Source organism: Sprattus sprattus, assembly GCF_963457725.1.
Source record: "Sprattus sprattus genome assembly, chromosome: 4".
NCBI classification, from domain to species: domain Eukaryota; kingdom Metazoa; phylum Chordata; class Actinopteri; order Clupeiformes; family Clupeidae; genus Sprattus; species Sprattus sprattus.
Window position 1 is genome coordinate 5,548,151 of NC_137923.1, and position 21,020 is coordinate 5,569,170.

At 39.7% G+C, this 21,020-nt stretch overlaps 1 protein-coding gene across 1 annotated transcript; it reads left to right on the plus strand.

Annotated features, from left to right (window-relative positions):
* Positions 1 to 8,233: 8,233 nt before the first annotated feature.
* Positions 8,234 to 17,534, plus strand: LOC308364507 (opsin-5-like; the record flags this gene model as incomplete). Its single annotated transcript, XM_080837641.1, has 7 exons — positions 8,234 to 8,330; positions 9,577 to 9,584; positions 11,769 to 11,856; positions 13,086 to 13,248; positions 13,567 to 13,694; positions 14,042 to 14,376; positions 16,896 to 17,534. 7 exons carry the CDS (start codon positions 8,234 to 8,236, stop codon positions 17,532 to 17,534), a joined length of 1,458 nt encoding a protein of 485 aa, XP_080693767.1.
* Between the last annotated feature and the right edge of the window lie 3,486 nt (positions 17,535 to 21,020).

Below are 21,020 nucleotides of genomic sequence, written 5' to 3' on the forward strand. Positions count from 1 at the left end.
AATATAATGCCAAGAAGAGTGTGGCAATGGTCTGTAGAACTAAGGAGGACATGGATATTAAGTTTCCTGCCTTTCATCTGTCTGGGCAAGCTCTGGGGGTGTCCAATAGTACCAAATACTTAGGGCACATTATCACAGACACATTGGAGGATGATGCTGACATGTTTAGACAGAGGAGATTGCTCTATGTCCAAGCTAACATGTTGGTTAGAAAATTCCACCACTGTACATATGATGTAAAAATTAATTTGTTTAGAGCCTACTGCACCCCCTCTCTATACAGCTCCCCTCTGGGTGAATTACAAGAAGGAGAGCTTGCGTAAATTAAAAGTAGCCTATAATGACTGTCTTAGGATACTCCTGAAGAAACCCAGGAGTACTAGAGCCAGCTGTTCTGTAATGTGGGTCTAACCACCTTCATGGCCTTGCTGAGGAACCTTACTTTTAAGTTTATGTGTCGGCTGGACCGCTCTTCAAATGTTATAATTGATCTGATGACAGACCCTGGCCGCAGCTCTGTCAAGTACACATCTAAGATTTGGGAACACTGGCATAAGTGCCTTTTTTAGCCCTTCTTTCCTTGTGTATTTATATGTATTTATGATTGTGTGTATGTATATTTATATGTAATGTATTGATTTTATGTATTGTACATCTTCCATGTGGGCCTTGAGCCTGTAATAAAGTTTATTATTATTATTATTATTATTATTATTATTATTATTATTATTATTATTATTGTATTGGCCTGGGCACCAGAAGGATGGAGAACACATGGACTACGGTTTAAAGACATGGTGTGGGCGGTAACGCCGCAGCATGAATTTCAACCTAAATGGGCCCAATAGGGTTTGGGCCATCCTCTTCCTTACAGAACTGTAAAAGCCTTTCTAGATCTTTCAACAACATCTCCGCTTAGGCCGACAATACTGACTGTTCTGGCCAATCTCTTTTAGTTTTATTTTTAGGAAAGGCTGCCCCACCTTTATTGGTGGGTGTTTACTCTGTCAAATAAATGTCAGACTTAGTAATGGGTTCCATTACCATGGTTGAAGGGGAGGGGATATACAGTGTGCTTGTAAGGTTACTATTACAAGGGTAAGTAGAATAATGTAAAAGAAAACTATTGATGATGGCAATTATTTACATGCAGGTAAATGTTAGCAAAGAGCAGGGGTTTTCAACTGGTTTTGTCCCAGGGACCACCATTCTGACTAGAAAGTTATCCCGGCCCACTGATGTGCCTGTCTGCACGCACGCACGTGCGTGCGTTTGTCACTGTCACTTTCATCACTGTAAATCCGTATTTAATGTATTCCTCATTGTATTTTCTTTTTCTTTTTTTTTATTTGGTTTCCATGTATCCTGTGATGGTGTAGCTTTGTTGGAAGCCTGTCCTTTTCCCTATATCCTGGCAGCCTGTCCCTCTGTCCTCTCACTAAAAACCTTGGTGCTTCTGACCCGCTAACTCAACGTTAGAATGAAATGTTAGCTAAGGACAGTGGATAACTTCAGTCGTTCACAAAAAGTATACTAACTAAACTTTAAAAGTACACGTAGGCTATGCTTTACTGCAGATGCTTGTTAACTTTGCACACGAGACATATTTTTCTTGCTTTAGATATTTATCACAATATTCAAGAGTAATCTGGAAATGTGTAAAAATATCAAAGTGAATTTATAAAAATAAAAAAAGGAATTGGTGAACGGATCAACATGTCGCGGACTCCCTGCAACATCGTCGCGGACCCCTGGTTGAAAACCCCTGGCATAGAGTATGGGGTATGATAAGTGCATGACAGTGTGGTGGGGGTGGGTAGGTGTAGGCCGAGGGTTTCTGCAAGTAGATGGAGAGACTACAGCAGCATCCCACAGCAAAGATAGTCTAGACTAGGAGGGGAAGAAAGAAACAAAGTAAGTTACGCGTATATGTACTTAAGGTTATGGTTATAAAGAACAGTGTTTTCACAGCAACAGCATTTGCAAGAGATAGATTTAGGTAAGCAATTAACAGTAGGTAATATGGCCACTTTATCAGTAGCATAATATGATATAGAGAGAAAACCAAGAGGCTGGCCAGGTGTAAATTTGGTTTATGTTTAGTTTTGATTAGTTATGTTTGGCTATGGTTGGAAGGCCCTCCTTCACAGGACAGTGCTCATGTCTGGCCTACGAACTGACTCTGATTGCTGAGTCATTCTCTGATAACAGAGATACAGATAATGATTTGATTGCGCATTGCAGATAGGGACAAAAGGCCAAACTGAAGGGATTTTGACCGTAAAACTACATGTCAACCACACATCTAAATTACCTAGTTTTTTTTTCACAGTGCACTTGTTTGCCAAATGCTTTTTACCATAGCGTACATAACAATCAATTAAGTGGCCAATCAAAGCACTGACTTTTTTATGTTAGTGAATTGTTAGGGTTTCATGCAAGACATGCTTAAACACTATGAAGGATTACAATACTGATGTGTGACCGTGAGGTCACTCAGAATATTGAAACTTCAGCTGAAGCTGATTGTCATTATGTCAGAGTTTTAAATGTCAACTTGTTTTGTTTGGTAAAGAAGATTCATTCATCCACATCTGAGGAAAGATTTTCTTTTGTATAGAAAATAAGTGGAAAATTTCATGCTGAAATTGTACCTTTTTGAAGATAGGCAATATGCCATGCCACATGAAGTCTCTAGTTTGCAGCGCTTTCTGGGAATGCCGTGAAGACGTACCTTGAAAGGGTACTTGTGAGGAGGTGTGACTTCCCTTTCTGCAAAGACATGAGGGATTCCAATGTGTAGATGACAGACTGTAGATGCGTTATTTTGCAACTCTTGTCTTGAGAGTGAAGTGAAAATCCTTTGACATGTTTGGCAGTCTCTGTATCTCACCTAGCTTTCTTTTTATGCAGGGTTCCCACAATGATGGCAGCTTCAGCGCAAGTTCCAGTGGGAAGGCTCTCATACTGCATCAATCATTCATTCATATCCCCTGATCAATCGCAGGTCAGGAAAAGGAATGGAAAAAGGTGATTGAAAAAGATTGGTGTTTAATAATTTAATTGTCAATCAGAAATTAGAACCCAAAGGTCATCGATATTCTAGTCGTAGAAGAGTCATGGAAAGGTTTTCAAATGTTGTCAGTGAAAATGGTTGGGAACAGTGACTATACACTGGTGCTAATAGGCCAAATGGTGTACATGAGTGTGTTAACAGTATGTGTATGTCCATATCCTTAACGCATAAAACTGATGTGTTTACAATCCAATAGATATGGCCACAGGGTTAAGTTGTGTCGGTTGAATCCTAAGCAGTGTTAGCGGTGAGGCTGATACAAATATATATGTATATACATTGAGCTATAAATTATGTATTATATACAGTATATATACACATACTCACACACAACACACTCATGTACACCATTGGCCTATTAGCACCAGTGTACAGTCACTGTTCCCAACCATTTTCACTGACAACATTTGAAAACCTTTCCATGACTTTTCTAGGACTAGAATATCGATGACCTTTGGGTTCTAATTTCTGATTGACAATTAAATATATATATATATATATAATACATCATTTATAGCTAAATGTTAATTTTGAAAAGGGTTATGTCAAATCATATTAGCACAGGTTACAGTGTGATGTATAAGGTATAACTTGCTGGCTATTGATTTCTTTAAGCCCCTTTAGGCTATAAATAAAATATGTGCATTGAATTATGGCATAAAGGCAAATGTTGATCTAACAGTGGAATATTCTCAGTGAAAGTCTAGAAAAAATGGAACTGTGAGTGCAGATGAATGAGGAATTTTAAATATCTGTTGTACATCAATGGTTTAGAGCAGGGAAATAAACTAAATACATTATAAGACCAAACTTGGCAAACAGCACACACAAAAGCAACTCCAAGATGCAAGAAGAAAAAGAGTAAATCAATGTCTTTTTAGGGCTTTAGATGCTCTGTGCAGCCTTTCAGAGAGACACAAGTTCAGAGCATAGCACATGGGTCTCCTATGATTGGGACATTTATTTATTTATCAATTATTTATTTATTGAATGATATAGTGACACATTTAATCATTCTTGGTTTATAGAATATTTATATATTTATTGCAACAGATATTTTTACTGACATATTTTGTAATATGGCTCTTTTAATACACAGTGTATACATTTTAAATGCAATTTTTTTTCTTTGAATATTGGTGATAAACTCAGCTTACAAAGACTATAGTTTAGAATACTGAAATAACACTATGTACCCTACTAGTATTTAAAACATGTCTTTATATCTACAGAAAACATCAGTGCGGTAGTCCTGCTAATCTTGAGAGGCAGATTTGAAAATCCTGGCATGCAGAACCCAATAATGTAGTGTAATCATTTATTACATTATTAGTACAATTATTTTTGAATTATTGGGAAATGACGAAATTATTGGGAGTGACATTAGTGGATTGGCATACATGGCATAAACTACCCTTCTGATCTGCCTCATTGCCTGTGTATTTCAGATAACTGCATACATCGACCTGCTGAATCTGGCATATCCCATGTGAAAATAGTATTTGGGGCCCTGAGGCTGGTCATGTTTGCTGCATGTGTGTTGGTGTTAATGCACTCCCCCCTGTATCATGGTGATAACATTTGGATACCAGCTATATAGTTCAGCCATATATATATATACAGTGCCACTTTAAAGTATGTGAACCCCTTGACCACTTAGGAGTTTTCTGTTGTTTTACCATGATTTTTCATTTTTTTCATCACCAATTTTCCATGACCGCATCTCTGCCTAGAAGTGGACGCCCATCAAGACCATTTATTCTTCTTCTGGTACTTCTTGGTGATGGTCTTGATGGGCGTCCACTTCTAGGCAGAGATGCGGTCATGTTGAATGCCCTCCATTTCTAAATTATTTGTCTTGGATGGATGGATGGAGCTGGAATCTTTTGGAGATGGTCTTATAGCTTTCCCAAGACTGATGGGCTGTCAGTACCTTCTTCCTGATGTTCTCGGATATCTCGTTTCCTCTCTGCATTGTTGATCTGTGTGGGTACACCTTGGCACTACAGTAGTTTGGTTGGTTTCCTCTCTCTTTTAATCTGTGTTGCCCAAACCTTTCCCTAAGGATGTCTCAGATGATCGGTTTGCTCAATTGACTAATTAATCACCCAAATAAGTTTCACTGAATCTGTTACCTGCTTGACTTCATCAATTCAGCTGGGGGTTCACTTACTTTTGAAATGGACTAATTCCATGTTTCATGTAGTTTTTCGGCTACTCAAACAATTTCCTCTAAACAAGTACATGCAAATGATAAACATAAACCTGACATTTCATCTATGGAAAATTGGTGATAAAAAAATGAAAAATCATGGTAAAACAACAGAAAACGCTTAAGTGCTCAAGGGGTTCACATACTTTCAAGTGGCACTGTATATATAGAGAGAGAGAGGTACATTTATAATATGTTGTGTGGTTGTGCTCGTCCATTCGCGTGTGTGTGTCCGTGTACGCTGTGTGTTTTCAGTTTGAAGAACTATATAAACCTATAAAAAGATTTGCAGTACAACAGGCACAATGCTACACTGAAATATACATCAAGGCACACACACACACGTACACAGACCTGTCTCTAAAGATAAAGCATAAATTAAGTTAAAGCGCAGAGAGGGGCAGAGAGGGTGGCATTTGATCTTTCTCTCTCTCTCTCTCTCTCTCATACACGCACATGCACACACACCCACACTTTGGTCAGCCTACCAACTGCATTTCAATTATTTAACTTGATTCAAGAAAATTCATGTGAGGGACATGGTAGCTAAATTGATTCATCCGTGTAAAAAAATAATGTATTTAAATTAGACACTCTTGAATCAACATTTGCAAACTGTCCTGAGGGATATCACAAAGTTGGATTGACTAATTGAAACTGTGATTAAATGAACTGCCTCGGGTTTATATGAGTAATAATAAAAGAATACGAAAAAAAAATAGAAAGTAGAAAAGCAGAATGGCAGCAACTTCTAAAAAAGGTTTTAAATATTGTGTGTTTGGTTGGACAGTCCATTTTATCAGTGATTACTGAAGCTAACGGTTTTCTTTGGTGTCTGTGCTATTCTGCTACCCCTGTGTACATGTAGACCTGTATTCCTACTCTTTCAAGGTTATTTTCTCTTACATGAACATGGTTAAAATACAAACAAACTCCCATTTACTCTATAGAATAAATAGATCAACAGACTTCTACACACTGTATAAGACACACTGCCAGAAAAATAAATATTTAAGCCACCACCTGACAACCTAGACCTTTTAAACCAAATTATTATGGCCTTAAATGTCTGGTTTTATAAAGAAATAGAGAGCCTTAATCTTCTCCTTACTCCTGGACCACAAAGACCCCTTTGTCGGTTCTCTCACTATTCCCTTACAAATTGGGAAGCTTGTGTAAATGGATGGCCCAGAGGATGAGGGAGAGGGTGAGAGAGAGAGAGCGAGAGAAAGAAAGAAAGAGAGAGCTCAGCATAAATGTCTCAAGGGGGCTGTGATGCATCAGACAGAGTGCAGTCTCCTGGCAAACCTGTACTGTTGGAATATTTTCACTTTTTTCTTTCTTGAACATTTGTTCAATATGACAAAGCCAAAACAAAGAGACTGGAACCTCATGTTGTACTTGGATTACTCTATGTTGGATCTGGGGCAATAAAGTTCAGACGATTGGCTGGTCTGAAATATGCAGATGAGAGAGGGAGATGCCATTATTAATCAGAATTTTAAAAAGCAAGACCAGAGACATAAATTAAGCACCAACTAGTCTGGAAGCAAATTGATACAAGGACTCATCACAGTGGAATTACAAAATATTTATAAAGAAACTTTGAAAGAAAACTTTAAACAGAGTTTGTTTTGTGCAGAAGAACCTCACTTGGGTAACCAATTATGCGTGGCGTTCTCAGATCCTCTTAGAGGGATTTTAAAACAGCCGATGGAAGTATACTTTGAAACATTCACAGTGTATGTTCTTTTTTTCTATCCCCAAGAGTCCCTTAGTTGCTAAACATGCTACAGGCTGCACGCAATGATGAATGGTAGGCTATTGCAGAATCTTTTTCCATCTACCAAACTCTTGAAAGTGATCTTGTCAAAGTTACATTTTCCCCATGCACATAACTTTCGAAAGAATTTCATAGGCAAATGTTTTTATGGGACTCACAGAGATCTCAACTAAATCCACAGGGAAGATATTTGCATTGGAGTAAGGTTGGGTATTGATTCCAGCTACTGGAACTAACCATTTCTAAAGGATGAACAGCAATTGAGTACACAGAAAGACATATTGTAGTGGACTGTTAGATTAAGGTGAATTTCAAATATTAGACCATAACTTCACAAACCATACCGTATCTCAATTTGACCCCCACTCTCAGTTTGAACAGCACCAGGCCAGAGCCATCAGGCTTGGCCCCTGACCTTTTCTACAGCCACGAGAAGATGCTTGAAGCCAAACATATTAGCATCTATATGGTCCTACTTGGCTATAGCTAGACCTACCCTTTGACCTCCAGACACACCCACCCCCTCCCCTAACATTATGTCTTATTTCATATGTCAATTCTACACTATAAATGTGTGTACATTTTGGTAATGTAACAAAAGACTTTCCTCGTAAAAAAAGGACTTTACTCGCAGAAGAAGACGAGCCTCGTGGCATGCCACTGTGCTGTGCCGAGGTAACTGTGGCTAGTGTCGGAATAAACATATACTTTCGCTTAGCTGTCTTTCACAAGTCTCTTCCTCTAAACAAGCTAACTTGAACAAGTTCGGGCCTCAGTGATTTAGTCAGGGAAGTTCGCCGAAGAACAGCATACTCTTTCAGTACAGTTACATATTAAATATAGTTACATGCTAATTCATGCATAAAATGCTCTGTTACTACTACGATTAGGGTAAGACAGGATCAGAGATTATATATGGTGGGAGGGTTAAGAGGTTCTATAAAGAGATCTAATGAAAGAATTATGAGGTTTGTGTATTCCCATGCTGTAACGCTGAAGCTACAGCTGGACTCAAAGGAACGTTTAAATCAAAACAAGGATTCTTCAGTTACGACTAGAAATACAGAGGAACACCAGGGAAACTCAGGAGCAAACAGGCCTAGTGCAGCAAAACAGCGTGAACATAATGTCAACACGAACATTGACATAAACGGACGCGGACATGGATGTGGAGGTGGACATGGACACTGACCGACCAAGAATTGAGGAAACACGAGGGTTTAAATACACAGGACTGAATGAGAAAAACAAAGACGCAGGTAGGCAGGGAACAACGAGAGGCACAAGGCAGTAAAGTAATAATGAAAGGCACATGGAACCCAGGAGATAAACAAAGAAGCACATTGCCAACCAAGGAAGGAAACATAAGGAACAGAAACACATGAACTAAGATCAGGAGATCCTGGGAAGGATTGTGACACTTCTGAAAAGTCCTGTGTTTTCCCATTTCAAGGCTGGCTTCTTTTTATTAAGTAATAAAAACACTCACCCGGATTTTCATGATGTTATTCAAAGTAGTTGTCCAAATTAAAAATGTCCATGGCTTAAAAATCAATGAATTGACATCACTCACAGCGAAGCAGTTCCCTTAACACTGGTTTAAAATATCTCAATTTTCTTTATGGAGTTCCTTGTGTTTGACACTGGGAACCTTTCACCTGCCTATCGGTGAAACAGATGTTTCTTGTAAATTTACTAGGATGAAATCTTCACAGTAGTTATCTGTCACTGTCAATGTTGTAGTTGCAAATAAAAGCAGTTTCTCTTCAGGAAGAGTCACAGTGGTCTGTCATTATTTCGAGTAAAAGCATCTCAAATCTGCTAGTCCATTACATTTTTTACACTGAATTATCTAAAAAGAAAAACAGTCATGTAATTGTTTTCTTCTCTAAAGCCAAGGCCTCAAGCATGGACACAAAACCAGAAAGAACAAGGAGACTTACATACATTGGCTAAATTGCTGGTTCCACAAGCAAAATAAAAACCACTGTAGAAATTATCACATTAAGCATTTACACAAAACAGACAGCTTTACAATTGGGAGAAATAGACCGCATTGCAAAAGTCTCAATAACTCATGTTGCATCAAGATACCATGCCATATACCCTGTAACACAACCTTACCCCTAGATATACAGTAATGATAGTGTACTGCACATGACATGAGTGAGTGATACTGCATAATAAGACAATCGGTGTCACCTTTGTTCACTCTGATTTCGACTTTTACATGAATCTAAGGTTATTGTATAGGATAAACTGAGACATCCTCTAATTGCTAGATAGGCTCTCTGGATATTGACATTTCACTACATCAATGGATGAACTAGCCAGAAGAAATCAATAATCAAATGCTACTTTGCATATATGAATTCCTCTAGACTTGATGTAACCTATGGAACCAGATGGGAAAGTCACAAACTTCCTCCTTGACACCCCTAGCCTCTGCCACTGGTCTGAATGGACTTTATGAATGACGATCTACTTCTATTGACCCGTGTTCAGTCGCTCAGGTAGGCTAGATGTAAGACGGTTGGATGGTTGTACGGGTAGGCTACGCCGTGGGAACAAGCTTCCGAGGACAAGGAAAGGTGTATTTCCAACAACCTAGATATGATTCACTTGTTAGTTGCACTGTATACTTCTGACTGTCACTCTCAAATTGACCGTCAAACACAATGAACCTTTATAGCTGCGGTGTATAGCCTAGTTGATCGGCATATTTTGAGTCTGTAACGATTTACGGTAACTTGCATGCTCAACTCACACGCATCGTGCATTTTCAATGCCATCTTTTGTTTTAAGGATATAGTCATTGGATAACTTTTGGAGCATCCCGAAAGATTGTCATCAGAACGGGAAAAGATGGTAAGTACAACATAATTACTCTAGCATGTGTGAATTGAATGGGTCTGTGAGCAAAACGGAATAACCTTAAAGGAATTTATTACAATATTTGGACGGACGTGTTGCACATTTTTCTAATAGGATTTAAAACTCGCTGTGCCCTTAGATATTAATACAATTTGGAAGAACAGTTGTAGTCGCCATAGATTAGCCATCCCAAGAATACAGTAAGCATACATTTGGTGAAGTAGATAAGTAGAAGCTGCTCGTAATGTAAAGAACAATGTTCTTTCGTTTACCCTCGCATGCACTATCACTGGATTTGACACATTTTGTTTTAACAAATAGTTTCCTGAAGGCTGTCTTATTCCAAACAGTCACCTGAAGGTAAATGGATTTCTTTTAGGGTCTTAAAGGATGGCGTGTAACCTTATCATAAACATTCTGTAGTTGTAGACGCACAGAAAGCAAGACATTTCTGGACGGCAATCTTTAGGCAGTTTTAAACGTTGTGTGCAAAATCATTTTAAATGTTGCATAGAGGCAAACCACTTCTATACACGACAGAGACGCAGTTGTCTGAATTGCAGAATTGGTCAAGATGTTTTAAGTCCCTCTGTTTTAGGGTATTGGGATGAAATGTCTTATGTGATGAGAAATTAGGTATTGCTGTGAATGTGAAATTAATAAAGCATCCAAGCATTTTTCATCTCAGTGTTGAAATTGAATGGTGATAACACAACATCAGTCTCCACATCTCTTTCTCTCTGTCTGCCTCTGTCTGATTTACAACATGGTTTTTCCTTAGCACTCTACTTCTATCCATCATTATTGTGTCTGAATTTACCATCACAACCACCTATTTTAAATCTTCTCCTTCATGCATCTCCGTGCTGGCCTACATCAGTAAAGTAGTGTGGGTTCCATGTATGCAATCGTCATGGAGCGTAGCCCTGCTGACGAGCACACAACACACGTTGCCGACAGCTCTGTACTCTTCGTCCAACATGCGTCATAATCCCATTCACTTCTTCTGTTCTGTTCTCTCTCAGAAACACTGCTACATTCTTAAAGACACACACATGCAAATGTACACTTTGTTGAAAGAAAGAAAGACTGAAGTTTGCTCAGTAGTAGTATGCTACTTCACAACAAAAAAAGCTTTCTTGTTGCCAGTAAACAGACTACAATATTTATATGATATACTGTATACAGTATATACCAAAACTTTGTGCCCTATAATATTTTATACAGAGACAAAACAAACTACTAAAATTGTGCCAGTGCTGCTCATAACAATGGTGACATGTATGTCCCCTATAGTTTGTCATAAAATAACCACATAATACTCACTCACTGACAGCCACATGAGCAGGAAGAACATAAATGAAGACGGGATTTGCTGCAATTAAACAGCAATTAGGCATGTTTGTTTTCCTTGCATTGCGGGTGTGCTGGGGAGTTCTTGGCAGCTGACCTCATTCTTGGACTGTGATAATATCTTGGCAGCATGGCTGACTTGAAATCTCAAATGTATTTTTCTTAAATACATCTTTTCCTGCATTATACAGTGGCATAAAATATACTTTTACGTACGAAACGACAGTTACATGCATAGCCTCCCAATAGTGGCAGGTCTTTGCTGCTGGGCCAAAAGATTTTTTTCAAAAAAATCATGACAAACTGTCGTAGGCTCTTCAGCTGTCTGTGTAGTCCTTCAGCTACATAGCCTCTATGACATATTGCAACATGATGGCTTTTGCCACATGTTGGATACCCATGCCAGATTCTGTTGTGAAAAGCTATGTTTGGAGCTAATCGCTTGGATCCCCCTGTCTCTTCTCATGCAGTTGGGAGTATTGGAGGATGAGGTATTGTTTCAGTCAACCATCCCAGAGGCTGCAGATATAAGCATGGCCATTGTCTATGCTATATTTGGTAAGTGCACATGTCACTGCAATGCTTTATGTTCGTGTGAAATATGATTGGCTCACTTGTAGACATAGACATACTGTATCCTCAAGTACACAAATGCAGCACCACACACACACACACACACACACACACACACACACACACACACACACACACACACAAACACACAAACACATACACCCACACATTCCAACACACTCATTGATTGAAGCGCTTTCCCACCATGCCTGCAAACATAGATCCTTTACACATTCTATGCATGCATACATCAGTTCACAGTGCACACTCACATATTCTCTCTCTTGCTCTCACTATCTCACACACAGATACGTACATTTTCCCTCATGAAATGATAAACACTCTCTACTAAAGGCAAAATGCAGATGCATGAACACACATTATTTTACTCTCCCACCGACACTTACGTTTCCCTGAGAGGCTGACATGCTCCCAGCTTTGCATGCAGGCTTTGATCATGAAAGCGTTACGTCTGAACAGTTACGTAGGTAAGCGAAGCGCACTGATGGGAATGAAAATCATTGAAAACAGCGCTCCAGAATTCCCTTGATGCATTGCTCAGATGAAAGGGAAGTGGTTGTTCCCCCCTTTTTTTATACGCCTCTTTTCAAAGTCTACTGATATCAAAAGTTTAGACTAGCTTTGTATGCACATGCTCTTTTTGAGTTTAGGCAATGCAATGCCATGTTGCCTACTGATCAATGGCTAACTCAAAGCACACCAGCGGTTGCCGTCTTAAACAGTTAATTTAAAGGTCTCAGGGGTACTTTCCAGGAAGGTATTTTTGCTGCATTTTGCTGAACTCAATAGTTCTAAAGTCAAGTAATTCACACAAAATTCACTGGGCAGTTTGGAGGGGATTATCAACATCTCAGGCCATTTAATTTGGTAGCTTTTGCATATTTTGCTTCAAGATACATGGAAACACCGAACAGCATGGCTCTGCATCTTAATAACTTAAAAACTAAAAACTCATAATGTAGGTAAGAGTTAGATTTCATTTAGCAGATGCTTGAATAGAAATAAGACTATCAGTCTGCGTGTTCCCTTTGTATGGAATTCTTGAACTTGGGGTTGGTGAGATACCAGTTGAACTACAGGAATGTAGCTGCTCTAAAGAAATGGAAAAGACAGATCAGAATTGGGCATGGTATTCTTATTGAAGCATCCGATATATTGCTTTGGCCCCTGACCCATCTGTCCCATCCTGGCAGGGGTGTGCTCAGTGTTTGGGAACAGCATGCTTCTGTATGTCTCCTACAAGAAGAAGCATCTGCTTAAGCCGGCCGAGTTCTTCATCATCAACCTGGCCATCAGTGATCTGGGGCTGACTCTCTCCCTCTACCCCATGGCCATCATCTCCAGCATCTTTCACAGGTAACATGAAACACGGACTCTACACATACTCATTCCTTTATGCCTACATTTATTTCTATGAAATCAGTGGCGTATATATACATCACAAATATATACATTATGCAGTTGGATTTAAACTTAGTGTCTCTACTTATGTGGCATTGCATATTTCTACAACGGTGGCAATTTTATGAAGATGTGAACGTAAACGTCATCTCACATACCTCGTCTTGCTTTTCTCTTTTCCATGTAATGATAGGCCTGTTTGAACTTTTAATGACCACACATGCACATTTCTACTCCGTCACATTCATTTGTGTTGTTCTGTCTCTCCTCAAGGTGGTTGTTTGGGAAGACTGCATGTGTGATCTACGCGTTTTGTGGCCTTCTCTTTGGAATATGCAGTCTGACCACGTTAACCTTGCTAAGCATGGTGTGCTTTATGAAAGTGTGCTACCCTTTTTATGGTGAGTCCAAACGCTCAGCCGAGGAGAGGCTGTGTAAAAGCATGACCATGAAATGGACAATCACCACAATTCTGCTCACCTGGCCCCTGAAAGATTTGAATAAAAACTGTGTTTATCACCAGGTCCAGATACTGGTCTAAAGTATTAGGGTTATTATCAAAGGACTAGAGTATTAGCATTAGTGTAAAGAAAGCACATTTGATTTATTTCCAGTGTAAGGAAAGTCTATTAAGTGATAGGCATCATGTAAAAAGGGGGTAAAAATTTAATTGGAAACACAACTTTCCTGTCTCTGCCAATGTAAATACCGCTCTGAATCAATAGATCTGCCCACACACGCTATGCAGGTAACCGGTTTCGGCCAATCCACGGACGTCTGCTGGTGGTGTGTGCCTGGCTGTACGCCCTGGTCTTTGCCGGCAGCCCCCTGGCCCACTGGGGTGAGTACGGCCCGGAGCCATACGGTACCGCCTGCTGCATCGATCTGCGCCTGTCTAACCTCCAGGCCGGCGCCCGCTCCTACACTCTCACCCTCTTCGTCGCCTGCTACCTCCTGCCCTGCTCCATCATAGTGGCATCATACACAAGCATCCTGGTGACCGTGCGCACCACAAAGAAAGCCATGGAGCGCCACATGCCCAGGAAGACTCGAATGAGCAACATCCAGGCCATCATTGTAAAGGTATGTGTGTCTGCATCTGCTAATTTGTGAAGATCTATTTTTCCTCATTAGAAAGCACAAATGAAAGACAACCAAGAAAAAACAGTGGTCAGAAATCATGCTTCTAAGAAAAATGTTTGGCTTTGATCTGAAGCTTTCTGGTGTTTATTGCCAAGGACATATGAGCATTAACATGTTAAGGCTTACTGCAGTGATCCCGAATGCGTGCCCGGAACTATGCCTGTTTTGCTCCTCTATAATAAAGAAATGAAATGTCATCTCGTTGGGGAAAGGAACTTCATTGGAATCTCTTGCTCTCCCCTTGTTTTTCTCTTCTAATCATTCTTTCCTTTCTTTATCTCTGTCTTCCTGTACAGTCTAATTTGTAGCTGAATAGGAGGGACACATCATGCGATTCCACTCGGCAAGACTTCAGACATGCCCCTAGTGGGTAGTGCTTTGATTAACATGTGACTATCAGCTTTAAAAGTAATTAGCAACACATTCGCCCGTAGGATCTTGTTAGTTGTACCGCGGTATAGGAGTATCAAAGGCGAGCAGAGAGGTCAGAATAAATGAGGAGTAGAAATGAATCTGTAGAATGGAAATTCCTCTGCCTGCTGCTTTCATGGATACCCCAATAAGAGAGCTAATGCAACAGAGGTCGAGCTGTGGAACGCCACAAGGCATCTCCTCGATCTTCTATGAACCTGCTGACCTGAATAGATAGCTCACAGTGATGAAAGACTCATTAGTTGGAGTTAATTGTGATGGCTTTGGCATGGAACATTATGATGGATCTCATATATTGCTTGTGAGGCATGTGGTCCAGTATGGCCATCCATTTTCTCTAGTGGGCTTGTGTCCTGTGGGTTACAAATTAGTTTTCTGCATGCTGTGGTGCATCATTTGGAAATCAATATGATGGATTCACACGTTTTAAAGTGGCTACAGGCTTCAGTGTGCATCCTAAGTCCCATGTATGTGCTCCAGGGGCGTTTCTAGGATTCCAAGAAAGGGGGGACTTTTGCTCCAAGGGCAGTGGCATATTTTGGGGCCCATTTGGGCCCGCGGATATCCATAGTTTCAGACAGTTCATAGATTGGTTCAATCAGAAAGAGGATGATTTTGCTCTGTAGTTTTGCTTGCATTCAGTATATGATAACACAAGAGACAGGGTCATTGTAAAATTTGACAACACAAATATGAACTTTTCTCAAATAAAGGGAAAGAAATAATTGACCTGCTTGTAAAGAAAAGATGGATAAACTAGCTTTCATATCCACTGCCAAATCCTAATTCTTAAAGGGAAAGTGTCAACTTGTTTTATAATAAGCAGAAGAGAATACGATTTTGATCATTATTTACATCTATTTTGTCGTCCGTGTAGTTTTTACATACCAGTGATATTTTATGCTCATTTGGACACTATCACTGAGATAATGATGAACTAGTTTAGTGTCAAATATACCATTCAATGGGGGAAAAAACAGGAATAACACATTTCAAGTACATCTTATTTATCAACTGATAAATATTGTATGATGGACTGAAATGGAAGGCACCCAACGCATTCACTATAATCAAGTACAACTAGGATTCACTAGCATTAACTGATTATAAGCAGGGACTGATATTATTGTTTATAAATACTAGAGAGATATATTAATGCAAGGAATAGAGAGATGTCGATAGTTATTTCTTGTATTTCGAATTCGCTCGTTCACACTCTTGCTCACTGGAGACAGTTTCTAACAGTAGTGTTAGTGTTAACATAGCCCACTACAATATTCCCTTTCATTTACCTCAAGTAAACCTAAATGTAAGTGGGTAACAATCATTAACAACTACAGATAGCCACATTCTGTAGCTACCTGTACTTACAATTTCACTCTTTGCATAATTTACTTTGAGCTAAACTCCTTGGCTATAATCCTGGCTGTAGTTGAAGAGACGTTACTTGGCAGAGTGAGAAAGCCAGCGCAGCAGCCTCCATAAGATCCCCAGGGTTTTTATCGTTTAGTATTATGATAGGCTATGGGATTGTAATTTGAAGGGGGAGAAAACAATGTGAGAAACAATAGTTTAATTTAATGTCATCACCAAAATACAAATTATTATTATGTTTTTTTTAAGCCAATAATGCTAAATAAATTTGGGGGGGCTGAAGAACATTTTAGGGGGGCTAAAACAGGCCTAACGACGCCCCTGATGTGCTCCGTCCTTGATTTGGTGGCCAAATCAGTTGTTGCAATTAGACGGACAGGACACCTGATTTTCCGTCCATCAAAGCTACATCGACCACAGGGTGTTTTGTGTTAAATGTGAATTTATAATTCTCAAGATATTGATTGTGGGTGTGACTGGAAAGGAAGTGTCAGCTTCTAATGCAAATTGCCTTTTGGATGTAGTGCATGCCTAATGTAGTACATACATAAACCTAAAATGATAACGCTTCTCTCAAGTGTGAAGCGTTGATTACCGTCAAACTGCAATTTTACCCAGACACTTCTCTTGTTCGCCCCCTTTGTGGTCTCCAGCTCAGTGTGGCCGTGTGTATTGGCTTCTTCACTGCCTGGAGCCCCTATGCGGTGGTGTCCATGTGGGCTGCGTTCGGCCGCCTCGAGAGCATTCCTCCGCTGGCCTTTGCCATGCCTGCCATGTTCGCCAAGTCCTCCACCATCTACAACCCCCTCGTCTACATGCTGCTGCGCCCCAACTTCCGCAAGGTCATGTGCCGGGATCTGGGTGCGCTGCGTCGCGCCTGTCTGCGCGGCTGCATCTGCTCATCGCAGCCGCCTGGCCCGGGTCCTTCCAAGTCAGGCCCCAGCATAGGCATCATGCCCCTGAGTAAGAGCCGCGACATACTGATCCACACCTCAGTGCACACCGAGCTGGCACAACCCAGGGAGCCCAAGGGTAGAGCTTGCGGATGCAGGGACACTTACGAGTGCTTCCGGAACTACCCCAGGGCCTGCTGCGGGCACCTCAAGCCCAAGGCAGCGTGCGTCCAGTGCCTCTCTCAGGATAAGATTGCCTCGTTGACCTCTGACCTGGAAATGCAAACCAAAAGGCTCCAATGCGGCAGGGTGGTGCTTAGGGAACGAACAGAAGACATTGATCATTTGGAGTTCAACTTGGAAACTGTGCCAGGTCATGTTAAAGTGGCCTGGCCGTAAAGCCATTTGATATTTTGATATAATTTGATATTTTACATTCTTCTTTGCTGATTCACCACAGACGTTGCATTAAAATGTCAAAATATTGACACATTCACTTCTTATTTATTTCCTACAGCCTTTTCTTACAACTGTAAGAGCTCTCAGCACTCAAGCTATGAAGTACTGTGGTTAATAAACAATGCTGCAGTGTAAAAAAGAGAATACAGCTGAAATGGAGGATTCAGACTTGTTGTAAAAAATGATGTCTGACATAAAAACTATGTATTGTCTGCCATGTATTGACAGGCATTAACCCATTGTGTGAACAGTGACGTGTTATAGAAATGGTGGTGTAAACATAAATTAATGTCATGAAATACGAGAGGACTTAAAGAATATGATTTGAGATTTGTCCTTTTGCCTATATGCAAATTATCATTGAACTCATGCTTCTTCGGCAGTGATGTTAAGCATGTATACCATCTACAAACTCAGGGTAGCTTTGCTACACATTTGATTTTCAGGTCGTCCACAAACACACGGCTAGCAGTCAGATTATGCTAAAGCACAGATATTTTCAATGGAAAGGATGCCATATGCAGTCAGTAGAGCTGCTGATGATGCTGTTTTGGATCAGGTCAACTCACTAATACTGCACGGACTAATTTCTCCCACAGGTAAAAGGTGGTTCAGTTTTACAGGGAGACTTATATCAAAGAAAACATCTTTTTTACTCATTAGGTTTATAGGAGGAAATATGCATTTTTTTGACAAGTCCTCAAGTGTATTTTCTGTAATACATTTCGGAAATGTTTCAGGGCATTTCCTAAATCGTAAAAATGTGTTTATTTTGGAAGTTGTGAAGTATTCATTTTAAAAGAAGCTACAGATTGAATGTAGTTTTTTTCTTCCCCTAAATTAATGTCTTTAATTCATTGAGTCATATTTCTCAGATTTCTATCAAAAATCTGTCCTTGACATTCTTTTTATAAAAGGTTTCTCTTACTTAATGAGTGTATTATAGAAAGACATGTCTCTATGCCCACAACCCTGTATGTCAAAACATTAATAAATCATAACTGAAATGGTAAAATTAGTTTGTTTCTTTTGGTTTTTTTTTAAACAAAAAAAAAACTATGTATAACGTATTGTGGCAACCAATAATGTGGAAAGACCACATGATCATCCAATTTTTTTTGTCTATCTATATATTTTTCTTTTTATGAAATTGTTAACATCACAACTTTCACTTTGGATGCTGATACCATATTGAACTGAGCTGTAGTTTATGAAACACATCATTTCAACAGGGTGCCATTAGGGTGTTGAGGTGTGTTTTGTCTTCTCCAGTAGATTTGATAGATGAATGCAGAAAGCAAGACATTCCTCAGAACCAGAAATTAAATACTGCCCTTATTATACACATACAGGCTTGACCTGGAATTACATTACAATGCATTATTATTAGCAAGAGGAATTCCACCTCTGGTCCGTCTGGTCCTGAAGATAGTGATGATAATCAGCCGGTTAGATGTTTACACTTTGAACTTTGATGTGCAATTGGTAGACAGGAGGTACAAGACATGTATACCACCTACTTGCAATCCAAACAAATCACACATGATAGAAGCTTCAACTCTAACAAGCTACTTATGTTAGAGATATAGAAGCACAGTATTAACTTTCTCCAGTCTGTGTCCAGGCAATCCACAGGTTTACACAGGTGCACAAACAAAGTCTTTGGAGACCAGGAGATGAACCATCTTGACATTGTCAATATAATCTTTGTCATTTCATACATGTGTTTAATGTTTATTTTTATTTTTGTATACATTTACTTTGTATACAATTGTATACAATTCTTTGACTGCTGTCCATGAACCCACCTGGGTTGCCTCCCTGAAGGGGTTTATGGGCAAAAAGGTGATGCTAGCCAGAATTTAAATTTGTGAGTGAGTGGTTAATTGTAAAATTTTGATAATGTTGGAAAGATACTCTCAGATTCAAGTTCTAAAAAAGAGCTAGAAATAACTAAAAAATATGAACATATCCCACCTGTACTTGTGTCTCAAGTACTTGCACTGACTCCCTGTCAAAAGTACATTTGACTTAAAAGTTCTCCTTCTAACACACAAAGCCCTAAACTGCTTAGTTCAAAATGACCTCAAGGAATGAATTATCCCCTAATGCCCACCAACACCACTAAGTTCCCAGAGTGCAGGTCTCCTTGTGATTCCAGGAATATTAAAATGCTATCGAGCCCCCCTCCTGTGGAATAATTTTCCAGTTTCTTCCGATAAGCAGACACCTGTTCCATTTTCAAATATAGACTAAAGACATTCCTCCTTAGTGAATCGCGTAGTCATGAATAATGCCTAAAAAACTTTACCTGTCACAACATTCTTCATTCCTTCTTGTTAGCCATGTTGTTGCGTTTTGCTGGAGTGGGCTACAGACAGCACATGTTGTACTGTGAAGGATTGTTCATATGGATATCTACATATCTCTTTATCTGTTTCCCAAATTTTGTCTCTCTCATGGCATGACCTTATTACTCACAATGTTGCTTCTATATTCTCTCCACCTGATCTACCTGCAGAAACCCTCGGCCTACACCTACCCACCCCCACCACACTGACATGCACTTAGTTCAACTTGGTTAGTTGCTCTACCGCATTCTAGCTTTACTTAGACTGCCTCTGTTATTTTGTCATTTTGCTTGCTCTAAGGGTGTTCATGCATCAATGCATAAACGGTAATGCACCCCCCTACCTGCAAGAACTCATCACTTTCCAAACATCAAACCGCACCCTCAGATCCGAAAACAGTTCGCTCCTGCAGGTCCCAAACACCAGGCTACGCACCATCGGCGACCGGGCCTTCTCCTCTGCAGCGCCGCCCCTGTGGAACAGCCTCCCGGACCACTTAAGGGCAACACAGACACTAAACTGTTTTAAGACCCAAGGCCTAAAACCCTTTTTATTAAGAAAGGCGTTTCCTACTTTTTTAAAACGTATTATTCCTAAAACTATGCTTTATTTATGGGCTGTTTTTAACTATGTAGCACTCTGAGATTCTGTTTGAATGTAGAGTGCACTACAAATTAAATGAATCATTTATTATTATTATTATTATTATTATTATTATTATTATTATTACTCTGTAAAGGGCCTAGAGACAATTTTGTTGTTTTGGCGCTATAAAAAATGAAACTGAAATTGAAAGTTAAAACACAAACAATGTCTCTTACAGCATTTGTCCCCCAGCTGTGAAACGAATGTGCAGGGACAATCTACAAAGTACAACCACGAAAAGAGATTTCCAAGTTATTAGAAAAATATCCAGTCACTTCAGTCTTACACAGAGCAGTCTCACCAAAATCACTTCACACATCAGCGGCCTCTTGTTGATTGTACTACAACACAGTGTGGGAAAAATGCATTTGCATAATTTTGGGAAATTTGTATTGGGAACCATACACAGCAGAAACAGTCCTCCCATCTA